We start from the raw sequence: 15,043 nt of genomic DNA on the forward strand, positions 1-15,043 counted from the left end.
TCCGACGCTTTAGGATTGGCCGGATCTGGGGAAATATACATGTAACGACGGGCTCTGCACTCATCCTCCCAGCGTTACACATCTCTGCTTGCTGTCAGTGACTTGCCCGATTCATCCAGGGCACGGCCATATAGACAAGTAGATACAGTTACATAGAAAACCCACATCCTCCTGTCACTGCACACCGGCTTTCTGTTCCTGAATCAGGAGGCTCAGGATGAACAGATGCAGACACATTCCAAAGCTAAAATATAGACTTTAATAACAGACACCACAGGCAGATACAAGAAGCGCAGGACGTCCCGTGTTGTGTGTGACCGGTCACCGCCGCCGTCAGGCGCTCGCCGACACCAATTTACTTAGACCGGAGAAGTAGGATTTCTCGCGTTCGCTCATCACCTCGAAGTGCAGCGGCTGGCGGCAGAAGTTACATTCGGCGCTGGAGTGCGGCTTCAGGTCCAGGCCCAGCTCCTTCCAGGTGATCAGCAGCTTCTCTGTGGGGGGAGAAGACACGGAGTAAGGAGAGGCCCATGTCTACTAAGCAAGTCAGGCAGAGCATCACATCCGTCCATCTACCCAGTGGGTGACCCCCATCCGTCATCAGGCATGTAGCCCCCCCCCCCCAATACAGGGAGACCCCCACCCATCATCCAGCACGTAGCACCCACTGATGTGCCCAGTACACTCTCCCCCCCATACTGGGAGACCCCCACCCATCATCTAGCACCCCACTGATGTGCTCAGTACACCCCCCCCCACCCAATACAGGGAGACCCCTACCCATCATCCGGCTCGTAGCACCCACTGATGTGCCCAGTACACTCTCCCCCCCATACTGGGAGACCCCCACCCATCATCTAGCACCCCACTGATGTGCTCAGTACACCCCCCCCCCCCCCAATACAGGGAGACCCCTACCCATCATCCGGCTCGTAGCACCCACTGATGTGCCCAGTACACTCTCCCCCCCATACTGGGAGACCCCCACCCATCATCTAGCACCCCACTGATGTGCTCAGTACACCCCCACCCCCACCCCCCCCACCCAATACAGGGAGACCCCTACCCATCATCCGGCTCGTAGCACCCACTGATGTGCCCAGTGCACTCTCCCCCCATACTGGGAGACCCCCACCCATCATCCGGCACGTAGCACCCCACTAATGTGCTCAGTGCATCCCCCCAATACAGGGAGACCCCCACCAATCTCATGTGAAGAGAGGCGGAGATCCCCCAGGACCTTTGCTTTCTAGGATCTCCGCTTGCTTGCAGCTGCAGGAACTAAACACACGAGTGGAGTTTGATATATTTACAGCAGTTTCTGGCAGGAGATACGCACCCAGGAAGTAGCTCATCATCTGTGGGGTGTGGTGGGGGGTGGGCGCGATCCTCAGCAGCTCCTCTCCCCGGGGGACGGTGGGGTAATTGATGGCCTGGACGTAGATGTCGTATTTACTCATCAGCTGGTCACAGATTTCCGTATTTTTGGCAGCGTCTGAAACCTGAGGGCGGAAGAGAGCACAGGGGGTCACGGCGCAGAGCCATCAGAGGCGCAGCAGAGCCATCAGAGGCGCAGCAGAGCCATCAGAGGCGCAGCAGAGCCATCAGAGGCGCAGCAGAGCCATCAGAGGCGCAGCAGAGCCATCAGAGGCGCAGCAGAGCCATCAGAGGCGCAGCAGAGCCATCAGAGGCGCAGCAGAGCCATCAGAGGCGCAGCAGAGCCATCAGAGGCGCAGCAGAGCCATCAGAGGCGCAGCAGAGCCATCAGAGGCGCAGCAGAGCCATCAGAGGCGCAGACCCATCGTTATACCCATGACCCCCTATTGCTGGGGTCTGACCGCTGGACCCCCCCCCTGTCCTCTTCTCCCTATGGAAGGCCCCATAGACACAAGTTCTGTAGGTGGGCAAGGACCCCTGTTCTCCGGGTTTATTGGGGTCCCAGTGTTCGGCTCACTCTGCTCAGTACGTAACCCCCCAATCCTGTGAATCTTTGGCCATTCCCCGATGGGAGGATATTCCATGTTCTGGCTTCACCCTATAGGACTGATCCTATGTCTGGATTATCGGATTCCAGACAAAAATGGGCAGGGATTAGGATTCCGCAGGATTAGCCCTTAATCAGGATTAACCAGAGAATGCAGGGACTTGTGAAACCCTATACATAGGACATGGGAGTGTTCAGTAATCAAATGCCAATCCTAGAGCGTCAGCTCCACCGCCCCGTCCATGTGTCCCTGAGCCCCGCCCTCTGTGTGCCCCCCCTACAGCGCCAGCCCCACCCCCATTGTACCCCCAGCAGTGCTAGACCCCCCCTGTGTGTGCCCCCAGCAGTGCTAGCCCTTGAGCCCCGCCCCCAGCAGTGTAAGCCCCGCCCCCTGTGTGCCCCCCTGGCTGCTCCGCAGACACCTGGTGCCCACGCAGGTTTTACCCGGATGGGGATGATGTGGCTGGGGCAGTGCACCACGGGGAGCCCGGCGTCCATCAGCATCTGGCGCAGCAGCTTGACGTTGCGCTGGTGCTGGCGGCGCAGGGCCTGCCCCTCTTCACTCTTCAGCACTCGGACAGACGCCATGGCCCCCGCCAGCAGCATGGGGGGCAGGGAGGTGGTGAAGATGAAGCCGGCGGCGTAGGAGCGCACCGTGTCTATCAGGGCGCTGGTGCTGGCGATGTAACCACCGACGCATCCGAACGCCTTCCCTGAGGACGAGGAGAGAGAAGTCACTTACAGGCGCAACCGGGAACGGGGACCCCCCACCCAGCGGCGTCACCCCCCGACTTACCCAGCGTGCCAGAGATGATGTCCATCTTACTCATGACGCCATCGCGGTCTCCGATCCCTCCGCCCCGGGCGCCGTATAACCCCACCGCGTGCACCTCATCCACAAAGGTGATGGCCCCGAACTCATGCGCCACGTCACACATCTCCTCCAGGGGGCAGACCGCGCCTGTCACAGGGAGAAAAACGGACACAAACATCACAACGAGGGCGGAAAAGCAAGGATTAGACGTCCTGTGAGCACCTCCCCCTCCCTGTATCAATCCCTACATCACAGTCCTGCTGCTACTAACAGCACAGAGTCACTGGTTACACAGCTCACCAGGACGATACCCCACACTCAGAGGTCACAGCTGCTGACCCTTTACCTCTGACCCTGAGATCTTCACCTCCTGGCGGAAGGTTTTATGTCACTGAGCTATGGAATCAGATTTACTTAAAACTTTGTATCTAAATTCTTCACCATCGTCAAGATCTCTGCTTGCTGTCGGTGAATAACACTTGTGTTTATTTCAATGCCCTCATCCCTCACAAGGATGTCACGCAGCTGAGGGTTCGTTACACTTGCGTTACAATCTAGAAGATCCTCACCATCCATGGAGTGGACGGTCTCGAAGGCCACGATCTTGGGGGTGTAGGGGTCCGAGTTCTTCAGCAGTTCGCGTAGGTGAGCCGCGTCGTTGTGGCGGAAGACGTACTTGGGAACGCGGCTGTTGCGGATCCCCTGGATCATGGAGGCGTGGTTACCGGCGTCCGAGTAGATCTCACAGCCTGTCAATAAAAAGGTCACAGGTCAAGAATCCGCTCCCTCCTAGACGCATGGAGGTTATTGCTCCCTGTTATCAGCCATGCTGTGATCCCTGTATTGTACAGTTTCGGTCCTATAAAGCTCGGAGCCGCCCCCTCCTGGTCACGCCCGGTACTGCTGGTTGTACATCAATTACTTATTACACGACCCCAGAGGTCGCGCTCCCGCCTTGTGTATATGGCGCCCGTAGTGCATGCTGGGGCTTGTAGTGCCACAGCAGCCATAGAGATGTAGACTGAGCAGCACCCCTAGTGGCCACTTACCAGGTAACATTTTGGCCAGAGTGAAGAGCGTGGAGTCATTGGCCACGAAGCAGGAGGAGAAGAGCAGCGCCGCGTCCTTATCGTGGAGGTCCGCCAGCTCCTGCTCCAGGTCCACATGGAATTTACTGGTCCCGGAGATGTTCCTGGTGCCGCCCGCTCCGGCCCCGTGATGTTTCAGGGTCTCCCTATAAGAGTTTACACAAGGTTAAAGCATTGGAGGTGGAGGTCACGTCCCCTGCATTTAAAGGGGAAGTCCATAAAGACATCCGGATTGGGTAACGGCCTCATGTAATTGTGGGGGACAATGTTGTCACCAACTGACGGGGATTTACATCACACAAGGTTCCTTCTTCTGCTACATGGAAGTCTTGGGTAAGAGCCGCCATACAGGACATATAGATGGAGGGGGGGGAAGCGTCACCCCCCCAAACATAAGAGGAGCTCCAGGAAGGACTGGTGCACTGCAGACTTCATGGCGGCCATAATGGCCATCACCCAGCTTTCCCAGAACCAGATAACCCCAGGTCAGACATAAGAGGATGAAGCGAGCAGCACATGAGTATTAATGTATATCGGATCCTATAGCCCCCCCCCCTCCCCCCACAATGGGCCATTCACAGTCCAGTCTAATCCTGGGATCAGGAGGTTCTGGTTTAATCCCCCCCAGAGGCCGTAGGAGATCTCAGGCACCGTCACACGAGACACAGGACGCCATCGGGATAAGATAACGCAGCGTTATAATAGACGTTACCGGGGGAGGGGAGCGAAACACGAGAATGTGACCCAGATCCTGCCGCCCCGGATACAAGCAGAGATTCAGGTCAAGACATAAAAAGGGAAGATAACAAGATATAAACCGTCACGAATGGAGGACGTTACACTGAGCACGTAACCAGCCCCACGTGATAAGGGATAAGCGGCGCCAGGACACGTAACCAGCCCCCTGTATATTATAGGTCACACGCAGAGGGATAAGCGGCGCCAGGGCTCACACGTAACCAGCCCCCCCTCCTACAGCCCCCTGTATATTATAGGTCACACGCAGAGGGATAAGCGGCGCCAGGGCTCACACGTAACCAGCCCCCCCTCCTACAGCCCCCTGTATATTATAGGTCACACGCAGAGGGATAAGCAGCGCCATTGCTCACACGTAACCAGCCCCCTCCTACAGCCCCCTGTATATTATAGGTCACACGCAGAGGGATAAGCAGCGCCATTGCTCACACGTAACCACATCCACAATCCCCTATATCCTATATTATAGGTCACACTGTAAAGGATAAGCGGTGACAGGACTTTTAGGCAGCCCCCTCGCATAACCCCCCCTATATTGTGTATTAAAGGTCACGTCATCCACATTGAGGGATTAGCGGTGGCACAGCAGGAATGTGCTATTACATGACACCCAGCTTTCCCAGGAGTGGGACACTCACATGACGGCCCCGACCACCTTCGGGTGGCGGCTCATCCCCAGGTAGTCGTTGCTGCACCACACGGAGACCGACTTCTTACTAATCAGCGAGTCCGAGTAGTCGTCGGCCATGGGGAAGACCTGCGCGCGGCGGTTGACGGTCTTGAAGACGCGGTAGGTGTGGTCATTCTTCTTCTCCTCGATCTTCTTCTCGAAGAAGCGGTCGTATTGGAATGTGCGCACAGCTGGAGCGGAAGAAAGAAAACTTACGTAAAATACACAGAACATTGCACAATGCGGCCACAATCACAAGGTCAATAGTGACCCCGGACCCCAGGTCATGACCTCCCCGTGACCAGGTGCTGGCGCCAGCCCCGTCTGACCATGTGCATGATACTAAATGACCCCATTAGGAGCTGGACCGTCTCCAGGATGCAGCCTGCAGTGTAAAGTATGGAGGGTTATTATCATAGGAAGGGGAGTTACTAGCAGATGGGTGGTGGCGCTTGGTTGGGGTCCTAGCCCCCCTAATATACAGAGCAGGGCCCGGCACTCCATGGCGATGGGCGAGCGCAGTGCACCGTGTATATGAGGCCAGTGCTCCATTCTTTACACTGCAGGCTTCATCCACGCACCTGTGACATAGGACATCTCAGTGCGGGGGGGCACAGTGCGGACCCTTACATTTTGGCATGTTATCCTGGAGGAGATGAGACACCAGCTCCGGCTTTTGGAACTGCTCCAGGACTCCCATCTTCCTCTGGGGCTTGGACGGCGCCGGTTCTGGATTCAGATCTGAAATATAGAAGTTGGTTTTGTTTGTCAAACATTGGACAATAAAAGGTAAAAGATCCGGGAGCGGAGCCGGCGCTGGACGGGGTGTGGGCCGCCGCTTTGTTATAGTCACGACTTCCTTATAAGAAGGGAGCGGCTGAGGAGGAAAGAAAATCTCCCAAATCTCCTTGAATGCTGAGTCATGGCAGGTGCAGGGCACTACCCAGCTTTCCCAGAGCAGATAGGCGAGGCCGTACCTTTCCTGAGGCTCTGCATCTCGTGTACGTCCTCCTGGAGCGCCAGGCTGGCTTTGCGGACCACGCTGCTGTTCTCCTGGCTCAGCTGTGCCGCCAGGAAGGGGCATTTAGTGGCCCCCTGGCTCCCGCTGGCGGCCCCCGTGTGGTCGGCTGGCAGATGAGACGCTGCGGTGGAGGCGGCTGGTGGAGGCACGGCATCTACGGGGGAAACAACACATAAAAGCCTTAAAGGGGATGTCCTGGAGTAACTATTTGGGGAGGGGGTTCCAGCACCTTCCCTTATTGTTAACCATTTGATATTAACAGTTTCAGACTTTAAGAGTCACTTCCTCTGGGATCAATGGCGGCTGAGAAGTGGCGGATTATCAGACTTTCTGGATTATAGGACCCCGTATTAGGGTCACATCAGTTAGGAGCCGACAGATTAAAGCAATTCATGTTATTTTCTTGATCGTGTATCAGCACAGGGCGGGGGGGGCGACGTGCGATGCCCCAGAACTGCACAGACCAGTCATATCGGATTCATGTAAGCTGCAATACCAAGTACAGCCACTATATGGTATGTGGGCGCTGTGCCCGGTAAGGTCTGGGAGGGGTCTCTTAAAAACAGAGAATAGGCCTGGAATAGCCCTTTAAGTGATTTTCTTATGGATGTGCTCAGCGCCCGACATGGAATTTCACTGGAATCTAAACAAATAGAACGTTTGGAAACTTTGTTGCAACATAGAAAGACGCAAGAGAAACCTGGAAGGGAACCAAAGACTCCATCAAGTATTAACCCGAGAACTGGGCTCACCCCGCGCTGCTCGTGCCAGGACCGGGGCGCCGGAGGTTACAGGTGATAAGGAGTCAGCAGGAGCGCGGCCCCGGGGCACCTCACCGGGCGACAATCCAAGGAATCCTGAGCGCAGCTCAACTCACCCCGGACCGAGTGCAGCCGCTCAACCCAACTCCCCCCGGACCGGGACCGAGTGCAGCCGCTCAACCCAACTCCCCCCGGACCGAGTGCAGCCGCTCAACCCAACTCCCCCCGGACCGAGTGCAGCCGCTCAACCCAACTCCCCCCGGACCGAGTGCAGCCGCTCAACCCAACTCCCCCGGACCGAGTGCAGCCGCTCAACCCAACTCCCCCCGGACCGGGACCGAGTGCAGCCGCTCAACCCAACTCCCCCCGGACCGGGACCGAGTGCAGCCGCTCAACCCAACTCCCCCGGACCGGGACCGAGTGCAGCCGCTCAACCCAACTCCCCCCGGACCGGGACCGAGTGCAGCCGCTCAACCCAACTCCCCCGGACCGGGGGACCGAGTGCAGCCGCTCAACCCAACTCCCCCCGGACCGAGTGCAGCCGCTCAACCCAACTCCCCCCGGACCGAGTGCAGCCGCTCAACCCAACTCCCCCCGGACCGAGTGCAGCCGCTCAACCCAAACTCCCCCCGGACCGAGTGCAGCCGCTCAACCCAACTCCCCCGGACCGGGACCGAGTGCAGCCGCTCAACCCAACTCCCCCCGGACCGGGACCGAGTGCAGCCGCTCAACCCAACTCCCCCCGGACCGGGACCGAGTGCAGCCGCTCAACCCAACTCCCCCCGGACCGGGACCGAGTGCAGCCGCTCAACCCAACTCCCCCCGGACCGGGACCGAGTGCAGCCGCTCAACCCAACTCCCCCGGACCGGGACCGAGTGCAGCCGCTCAACCCAACTCCCCCCGGACCGGGACCGAGTGCAGCCGCTCAACCCAACTCCCCCCGGACCGGGACCGAGTGCAGCCGCTCAACCCAACTCCCCCGGACCGGGACCGAGTGCAGCCGCTCAACCCAACTCCCCCCGGACCGGGACCGAGTGCAGCCGCTCAACCCAACTCACCCCGGACCGGGACCGAGTGCAGCCGCTCAACCAACTCACCCCGGACCGGGACCGAGTGCAGCCGCTCAACCCAACTCACCCCGGACCGGGACCGAGTGCAGCCGCTCAACCCAACTCACCCCGGACCGGGACCGAGTGCAGCCGCTCAACCCAACTCACCCGGACCGGGACCGAGTGCCAGCCGCTCAACCCAACTCACCCCGGACCGGGACCGAGTGCAGCCGCTCAACCCAACTCACCCCGGACCGGGAGTGCAGCCTGCGCCGGAGCATCGGGGGCTGGATTGGGAGGGTGGGGTTGGGGGTGTTATGGATATTTAATGTCCTGCCCGTAGGATCGGGTGTCACCTCTCAGTCGTCGTGTACAGTCTCTGTGTCAGGGTTCAGCGCGATTGTTTTGAAGGTCGAGATGTGACTAAACAAGGCGAGAACATTCCAGAGGGGTCAAAGGGCAAAGTCACATCTATGGGGCATGATAAGGATCTAGGGGAGCGGTAAAGAGCCGGTCATGCACCCCGTAATGTGTAAGTGTGTCTGTGGGGTCATGTTAGAGTGTAAGCTCTGTGCACAACCTGGTGACCCTGGAGTTACAATGTAGCAGCGAGGATTCTGGGAAGTTACATCTCCCCCAATAGCAGGACGGATCCCCCCAGAACACGAGGCACCCCCCAGCTACAAGGACAGGAAGGGGGACCCCCAGCTACAAGGACAGGAAGGGGGACCCCCAGCTACAAGGACAGGAAGGGGGACCCCCAGCTACAAGGACAGAAGGGGGACCCCCAGCTACAAGGACAGGAAGGGGGACCCCCAGCTACAAGGACAGGGAAGGGGGACCCCCAGCTACAAGGACAGGAAGGGGGACCCCCAGCTACAAGGACAGATAGGGAATTGCTATAGAAGCAATTGTCCTGAGGGGGTAACTACAACTCCCAGCAGACACAGGGCAGTGGCCTCATCCCCATGGGGTCTTACTGTGTCCTCCTCCTCCGGTCTCCTTGGTCTCCTGGCGGTGCGCGGCCGAGGTGCTCAGGGCCCGGGGCCCCATCATCACCGGGCAGTTCTGGGCGTAGGAGATGAGGGACTTCCCGGCTTTCTGCAGGAAGGTCTGCGGCACCCGGGACAGGAAGGGGCAGCGGCGGATGATGGCCTCCATCCTGGGGACTGGCTCTGCTGGAAGAGGAGAACAACATGCACCATGCTCAGCATCTCCGCTTGCTGTCAGTGACAGAACATCCTGACCCCATTCTGAGAGCTTGTTACAGAATTATCCCGGACTCCAGAGGACGAGACTGTAACAAACCCTCAGCTTTAGAATCCACTGATCGCACATTCACTGACAGCCGGCAGAGGTGGCGGCTCCTCCGTCATTCTGACATCATTTGGGGTTTTCTCGGGAGGAGGAGGTTGTGTAATCACGGATCTCACAGGACGTCAGGAATCCGGAGCGATCGCCCTCTAATTACCCGGATCCTCTCCTCCCTAAAGAAATTCCCCAATTATCTCCCAACAAATCCACCAAATAGTCTCATCATTAACCCCGCACCCCCAGGACACCCCCCCCATTCTGTCCTCATTAACCCCGCACCCTCATTCTATCATTAACCCTCGCACCCCCAGGACATCCCCCCCCCAATTCTATCAATAACCCCCGCACCCCCAGGACACCCCCCCCCAATCTCTCCTCATTAACCCCCGCACCCCCAGGACACCCCCCCCCCCAAATCTCTCCTCATTAACCCCCGCACCCCCAGGACACCCCCCCCCCCCAATCTCTCCTCATTAACCCCCGCACCCCCCCCCCAATCTCTCCTCATTAACCCCCGCACCCCCAGGACACCCCCCCCCCAATCTCTCCTCATTAACCCCCCGCACCCCCAGGACACCCCCCCCTCAATCTCTCCTCATTAACCCCCGCACCCCCAGGACACCCCCCCTCAATCTCTCCTCATTAACCCCCGCACCCCCAGGACACCCCCCCCTCAATCTCTCCTCATTAACCCCCCACACCCCCAGGACACCCCCCCTCAATCTCTCCTCATTAACCCCCACACCCCCACGACACCCCCCCCCAATCTCTCCTCATTAACCCTCGCACCCCCAGGACGTCACCCCCATTCTATCAATAACCCTCGCACCCCCAGGACATCCCCCCCATTCTATCATTAACCCTCGCACCCCCAGGACGTCCCCCCATTCTATCATTAACCCTCGCACCCCCAGGACGTCCCTCCCATTCTATCATTAACCCTCGCACCCCCAGGACGTCCCTCCCATTCTATCATTAACCCTCGCACCCCCAGGACGTCCCTCCCATTCTATCATTAACCCTCGCACCCCCAGGACGTCCCTCCCATTCTATCATTAACCCTCGCACCCCCAGGACGTCCCTCCCATTCTATCATTAACCCTCGCACCCCCAGGACGTCCCCCCCATTCTATCAATAACCCTCGCACCCCCAGGACATCCCCCCCATTCTATCATTAACCCTCGCACCCCCAGGACGTCCCCCCATTCTATCATTAACCCTCGCACCCCCAGGACGTCCCTCCCATTCTATCAATAACCCTCGCACCCCCAGGACATCCCCCCCATTCTATCATTAACCCTCGCACCCCCAGGACGTCCCCCCCATTCTATCATTAACCCCCGCACCCCCAGGACACCCCCCCCAATCTCTCATTAACCCTCGCACCCCCAGGACGTCCCCCCCATTCTATCATTAACCCCCGCACCCCCAGGACACCCCCCCAATCTCTCATTAACCCTCGCACCCCCAGGACGTCCCCCCATTCTATCATTAACCCTCACACCCCAGGTCGCCCCCCCCCCCCAGCCTCTGCGCAGCCACAAGATAAAATATTAAATAAAAATACATAAATACATTTTATAAACATAAATTATTCCATAAAATAAGGAGAAAACACTAAAAATGCAACAAGTGACTGTATGAATAAATGAGGAGGTGTTAGAGGATGAATGCTCGGTCTGGGGGGCGCTCGCCTGTGCGGGGGCTCCGGGGGGCGCTCACCTGTGCGGGGGCTCGGGGGGCGCTCACCTGTGCTGGGGCTGGCGGGGGCGCTCACCTGTGCTCGGGGCTCCGGTCTCCGGCTGCTTCTGGCCGCAATGTCACCTGGTGACGGAAGGTCTTTCCGCTGAAGCTCCCGGTGACATGCGCACTGATTGGTCCAGCCATCGCCCCGCCTACATTCCTATCCAATCGGAACTCTCTCTAAGCCAGGTGACGTCATCTCTTCCGGCGAAATCCTCATTGCCGTTCTGACCCCGCCCCCTCCTTAAAGGGGAGCTCCAATCTCCTGCCCAGTGCAGGATCCTGCGGGAGCCGAGACACTTGATAGGTGATTGGAAATGGAGATTCCTCTTGGTTATAGCAAAAATACTAACATTATAGACAGGAAAAGAGAAACAGGTGATAAAACTATATATAACCTGAGCCACACCCCTTGTCCCGCCCCCTAGTATCCCCACACACCATATACACTGCAGTATATAGAACAACAAGCAATGTCCCATATGTCCGGGTCATTGTGCGTCCTGTGTGGATGTATCCTGACGGGAGGAGCAGATTATTTTATAAATTATCTGTAAATTATCTGTAGTCTGAGACCGCAATCACACCTGGCGTAACGCACTGCAACCGCTGCAGAGGGATTTCCCTCATTACATTACTGTTAACATTTGTGTTTACAAAATGCCATGTAAACGTGACATTAACGCGTGTGTTAACATCATGTTTACACTGCGTTTTGTAAAAGCAAATGTTAACAGTAATGTCATTAGGCAAATCCCCTCTGCAGCGGTTGCAGTGCGTTTCAAAATGCAATGAAAACGGAACCAAGACGGAACGTGTGACTGCGCCCTGAAGAACGCATCATACTGTGCCGTCACCAAACCTCTCATCAGCAGAAACAATCAAAAAAGAAGACTCCCCATTACTGAGGGGCTTATTGTGTGGACAGAGGAGAGGGGGACAATGCTCATTGTAGTGATGAAAGCGAGTTTAACCCTCAGTGACCACTCATACAGGTTTTTTTCCGTTGGCGAGGCTAAGGCTCCATTCACACTTGTGATCACGTCAGAGCGCAATGCGTTGAAAATGCGTCTCCTGAATGGGGCGTGAAAAAACACACGCCGGTGGAAAAAAAAATGCAAATAAGAACAAGCCCATTGAAAACAACACTCCCCAAAATGACGCAAAAAATGGCGCCACTCGCAGCTCAGTAACGAAGGTTATTAGCGCCAGGAGAAGGCGAAATGAAGAATTTTTTTTTTTTAGTTCAATAGGTTTGAATTTTTTAACTTTTTTCATAAAACCTTAATAAATTTGGTCGATCTGCGATTGCACAGAACCGGTGTATAAGTCACGTGCGTCATTTGGGGCGCACAACGAAGGGTGAAAAAACGAAACTCACACGAATATGACACAAAGAAGAATCTGGAATCTTCTCCCGCGGGTCCCGGTGCCTCAGGGGCTCCGCAGACATGTCCTGGCCCCTGAGAGCCGTCACATCCACATGTGGGGGGGGGGGGGGGGGGGTCCTCGTATCCGGAGGAAACTGCACAATATTTGTTGTTGTTGATGTTTTCTACTTTTAATCCTCTTAAAAAATGTTAGGGCTAAATGAACGTAATAATAACGAAATGAGACAAATCCAAATAAAACCTTCATTTTGGTTGAGTCTATGAGACGTTTATAAAACATTTTTGTTCGACTTTTTGAGATGAACCAAATCAGCCTCAGCAGCCGCCTCATCGCAGACAGGATCCCAGGAGGATTTATGGGTCAGTCCGGTTCTTTTCTCAGATCCGATGTAACACGTGGCGTTATGTCACCTGCAGGAGAAACCCGATCCGTCAGAACCGAGACAAGAGGAGAAAGCGAGAAACGTGAGAAACCACCGATTATAGGAGATTATAGACCAGAAGAACGGATCATGTACCGAAATCTGGAGCAGATCCAAAAATCATACAGTAACAACAACCCCCATCATCCTACTCAACAACATCGGGCTGCAGCCCCCCCCCCCACAGATCCTGAATTACTTATATACTGTATCATACCCAAGAGCTGCACTCACTATTCTGCTGCTGGTGCAGTCACTGTGTACATACATGACATTACTTATCCTGTACTGATCCTGAGTTACATCCTGTATTATACCCCAGAGCTGCACTCACTATTCTGCTGCTGGTGCAGTCACTGTGTACATACATGGCATTACTTATCCTGTACTGATCCTGAGTTACATCCTGTATTATACCCCAGAGCTGCACTCACTATTCTGCTGCTGGTGCAGTCACTGTGTACATACATGACATTACTTATCCTGTACTGATCCTGAGTTACATCCTGTATTATACCCCAGAGCTGCACTCACTATTCTGCTGCTGGTGCAGTCACTGTATACATACATGACATTACTTATCCTGTACTGATCCTGAGTTACATCCTGTATTATACTCCAGAGCTGCACTCACTATTCTGCTGCTAGTGCAGTCACTGTGTACATACATGACATTACTTATCCTGTACTGATCCTGAGTTACATCCTGTATTATACCCCAGAGCTGCACTCACTATTCTGCTGCTGGTGCAGTCACTGTGTACATACATGACATTACTTATCCTGTACTGATCCTGAGTTACATCCAGTATTATACCCCAGAGCTGCACTCACTATTCTGCTGCTGGTGCAGTCACTGTGTACATACATGACATTACTTATCCTGTACTGATCCTGAGTTACATCCTGTATTATACTCCAGAGCTGCACTCACTATTCTGCTGCCGGTGCAGTCACTGTACATACATGACATTACTTATCCTGTACTGATCCTGAGTTACATCCTGTATTATTCCCCAGAGCTGCACTCACTATTCTGCTGCTGGTGCAGTCACTGTGTACATACATGACATTACTTATCCTGTACTGATCCTGAGTTACATCCTGTATTATACTCCAGAGCTGCACTCACTATTCTGCTGCTGGTGCACTCACTGTGTACATACATGACATTACTTATCCTGTACTGATCCTGCGTTACATCCTTTATTATACCCCAGAGCTGCACTCACTATTCTGCTGCTGGTGCAGTCACTGTGTACATACATGACATTACTTATCCTGTACTGATCCTGAGTTACATCCTGTATTATACCCCAGAGCTGCACTCACTATTCTGCTGCTGGTGCAGTCACTGTGTACATACATGACATTACTTATCCTGTACTGATCCTGAGTTACATCCTGTATTATACTCCAGAGCTGCACTCACTATTCTGCTGCTGGTGCAGTCACTGTGTACATACATGACATTACTTATCCTGTACTGATCCTGAGTTACATCCTGTATTATACCCCAGAGCTGCACTCACTATTCTGCTGCTGGTGCAGTCACTGTGTACATACATGACATTACTTATCCTGTACTGACCCTGAGTTACATCCTGTATTATACCCCAGAGCTGCACTCACTATTCTGCTGCTGGTGCAGTCATTGTGTACATACATGACATTACTTATCCTGCACTGATCCTGAGTTACATCCTGTATTATACCCCAGAGCTGCACTCACTATTCTGCTGGTGCAGTCACTGTGTACATACATGACATTACTTATCCTGTACTGATCCTGAGTTACATCCAGTATTATACCCCAGAGCTGCACTCACTATTCTGCTGCTGGTGCAGTCACTGTGTACATACATGGCATTACTTATCCTGTACTGATCCTGAGTTACATCCTGTACTGATCCTACTACAGAGCTGCACTCACTATTCAATGTATCACACAGTACAATGTGTTACCCAGTTAATTCTAGAATATGGAACAACATTCAGGTGAGAATAGTAAATCTTAATCTGTGATAA

The 15,043-nt window shown here is 55.0% G+C and overlaps 1 protein-coding gene across 2 annotated transcripts; it reads right to left on the reverse strand.

The window, feature by feature from the left end:
* Window positions 1-236: 236 nt before the first annotated feature.
* ALAS1 (5'-aminolevulinate synthase 1) lies at window positions 237-11,362 on the reverse strand. Of its 2 annotated transcripts, none has more exons than XM_072128962.1 (11): window positions 11,237-11,362; window positions 9,125-9,322; window positions 6,290-6,487; window positions 5,943-6,053; window positions 5,281-5,503; window positions 3,848-4,032; window positions 3,368-3,547; window positions 2,781-2,945; window positions 2,429-2,697; window positions 1,340-1,502; window positions 237-494 (listed from the first exon to the last, which is right to left on the reverse strand). In XM_072128962.1, exons 2-11 carry the CDS (start codon window positions 9,303-9,305, stop codon window positions 334-336), a joined length of 1,836 nt encoding a protein of 611 aa, XP_071985063.1. In that variant the 5' UTR covers window positions 9,306-9,322; window positions 11,237-11,362; the 3' UTR covers window positions 237-333. The 2 variants fall into 2 exon arrangements, with proteins under 2 accessions (XP_071985063.1, XP_071985064.1); XM_072128963.1 differs by having other exon boundaries at window positions 11,209-11,341.
* Between the last annotated feature and the right edge of the window lie 3,681 nt (window positions 11,363-15,043).

The sequence above is a fragment of the Engystomops pustulosus genome, chromosome 10 (genome assembly GCF_040894005.1).
Source record: "Engystomops pustulosus chromosome 10, aEngPut4.maternal, whole genome shotgun sequence".
Classification (NCBI taxonomy): domain Eukaryota; kingdom Metazoa; phylum Chordata; class Amphibia; order Anura; family Leptodactylidae; genus Engystomops; species Engystomops pustulosus.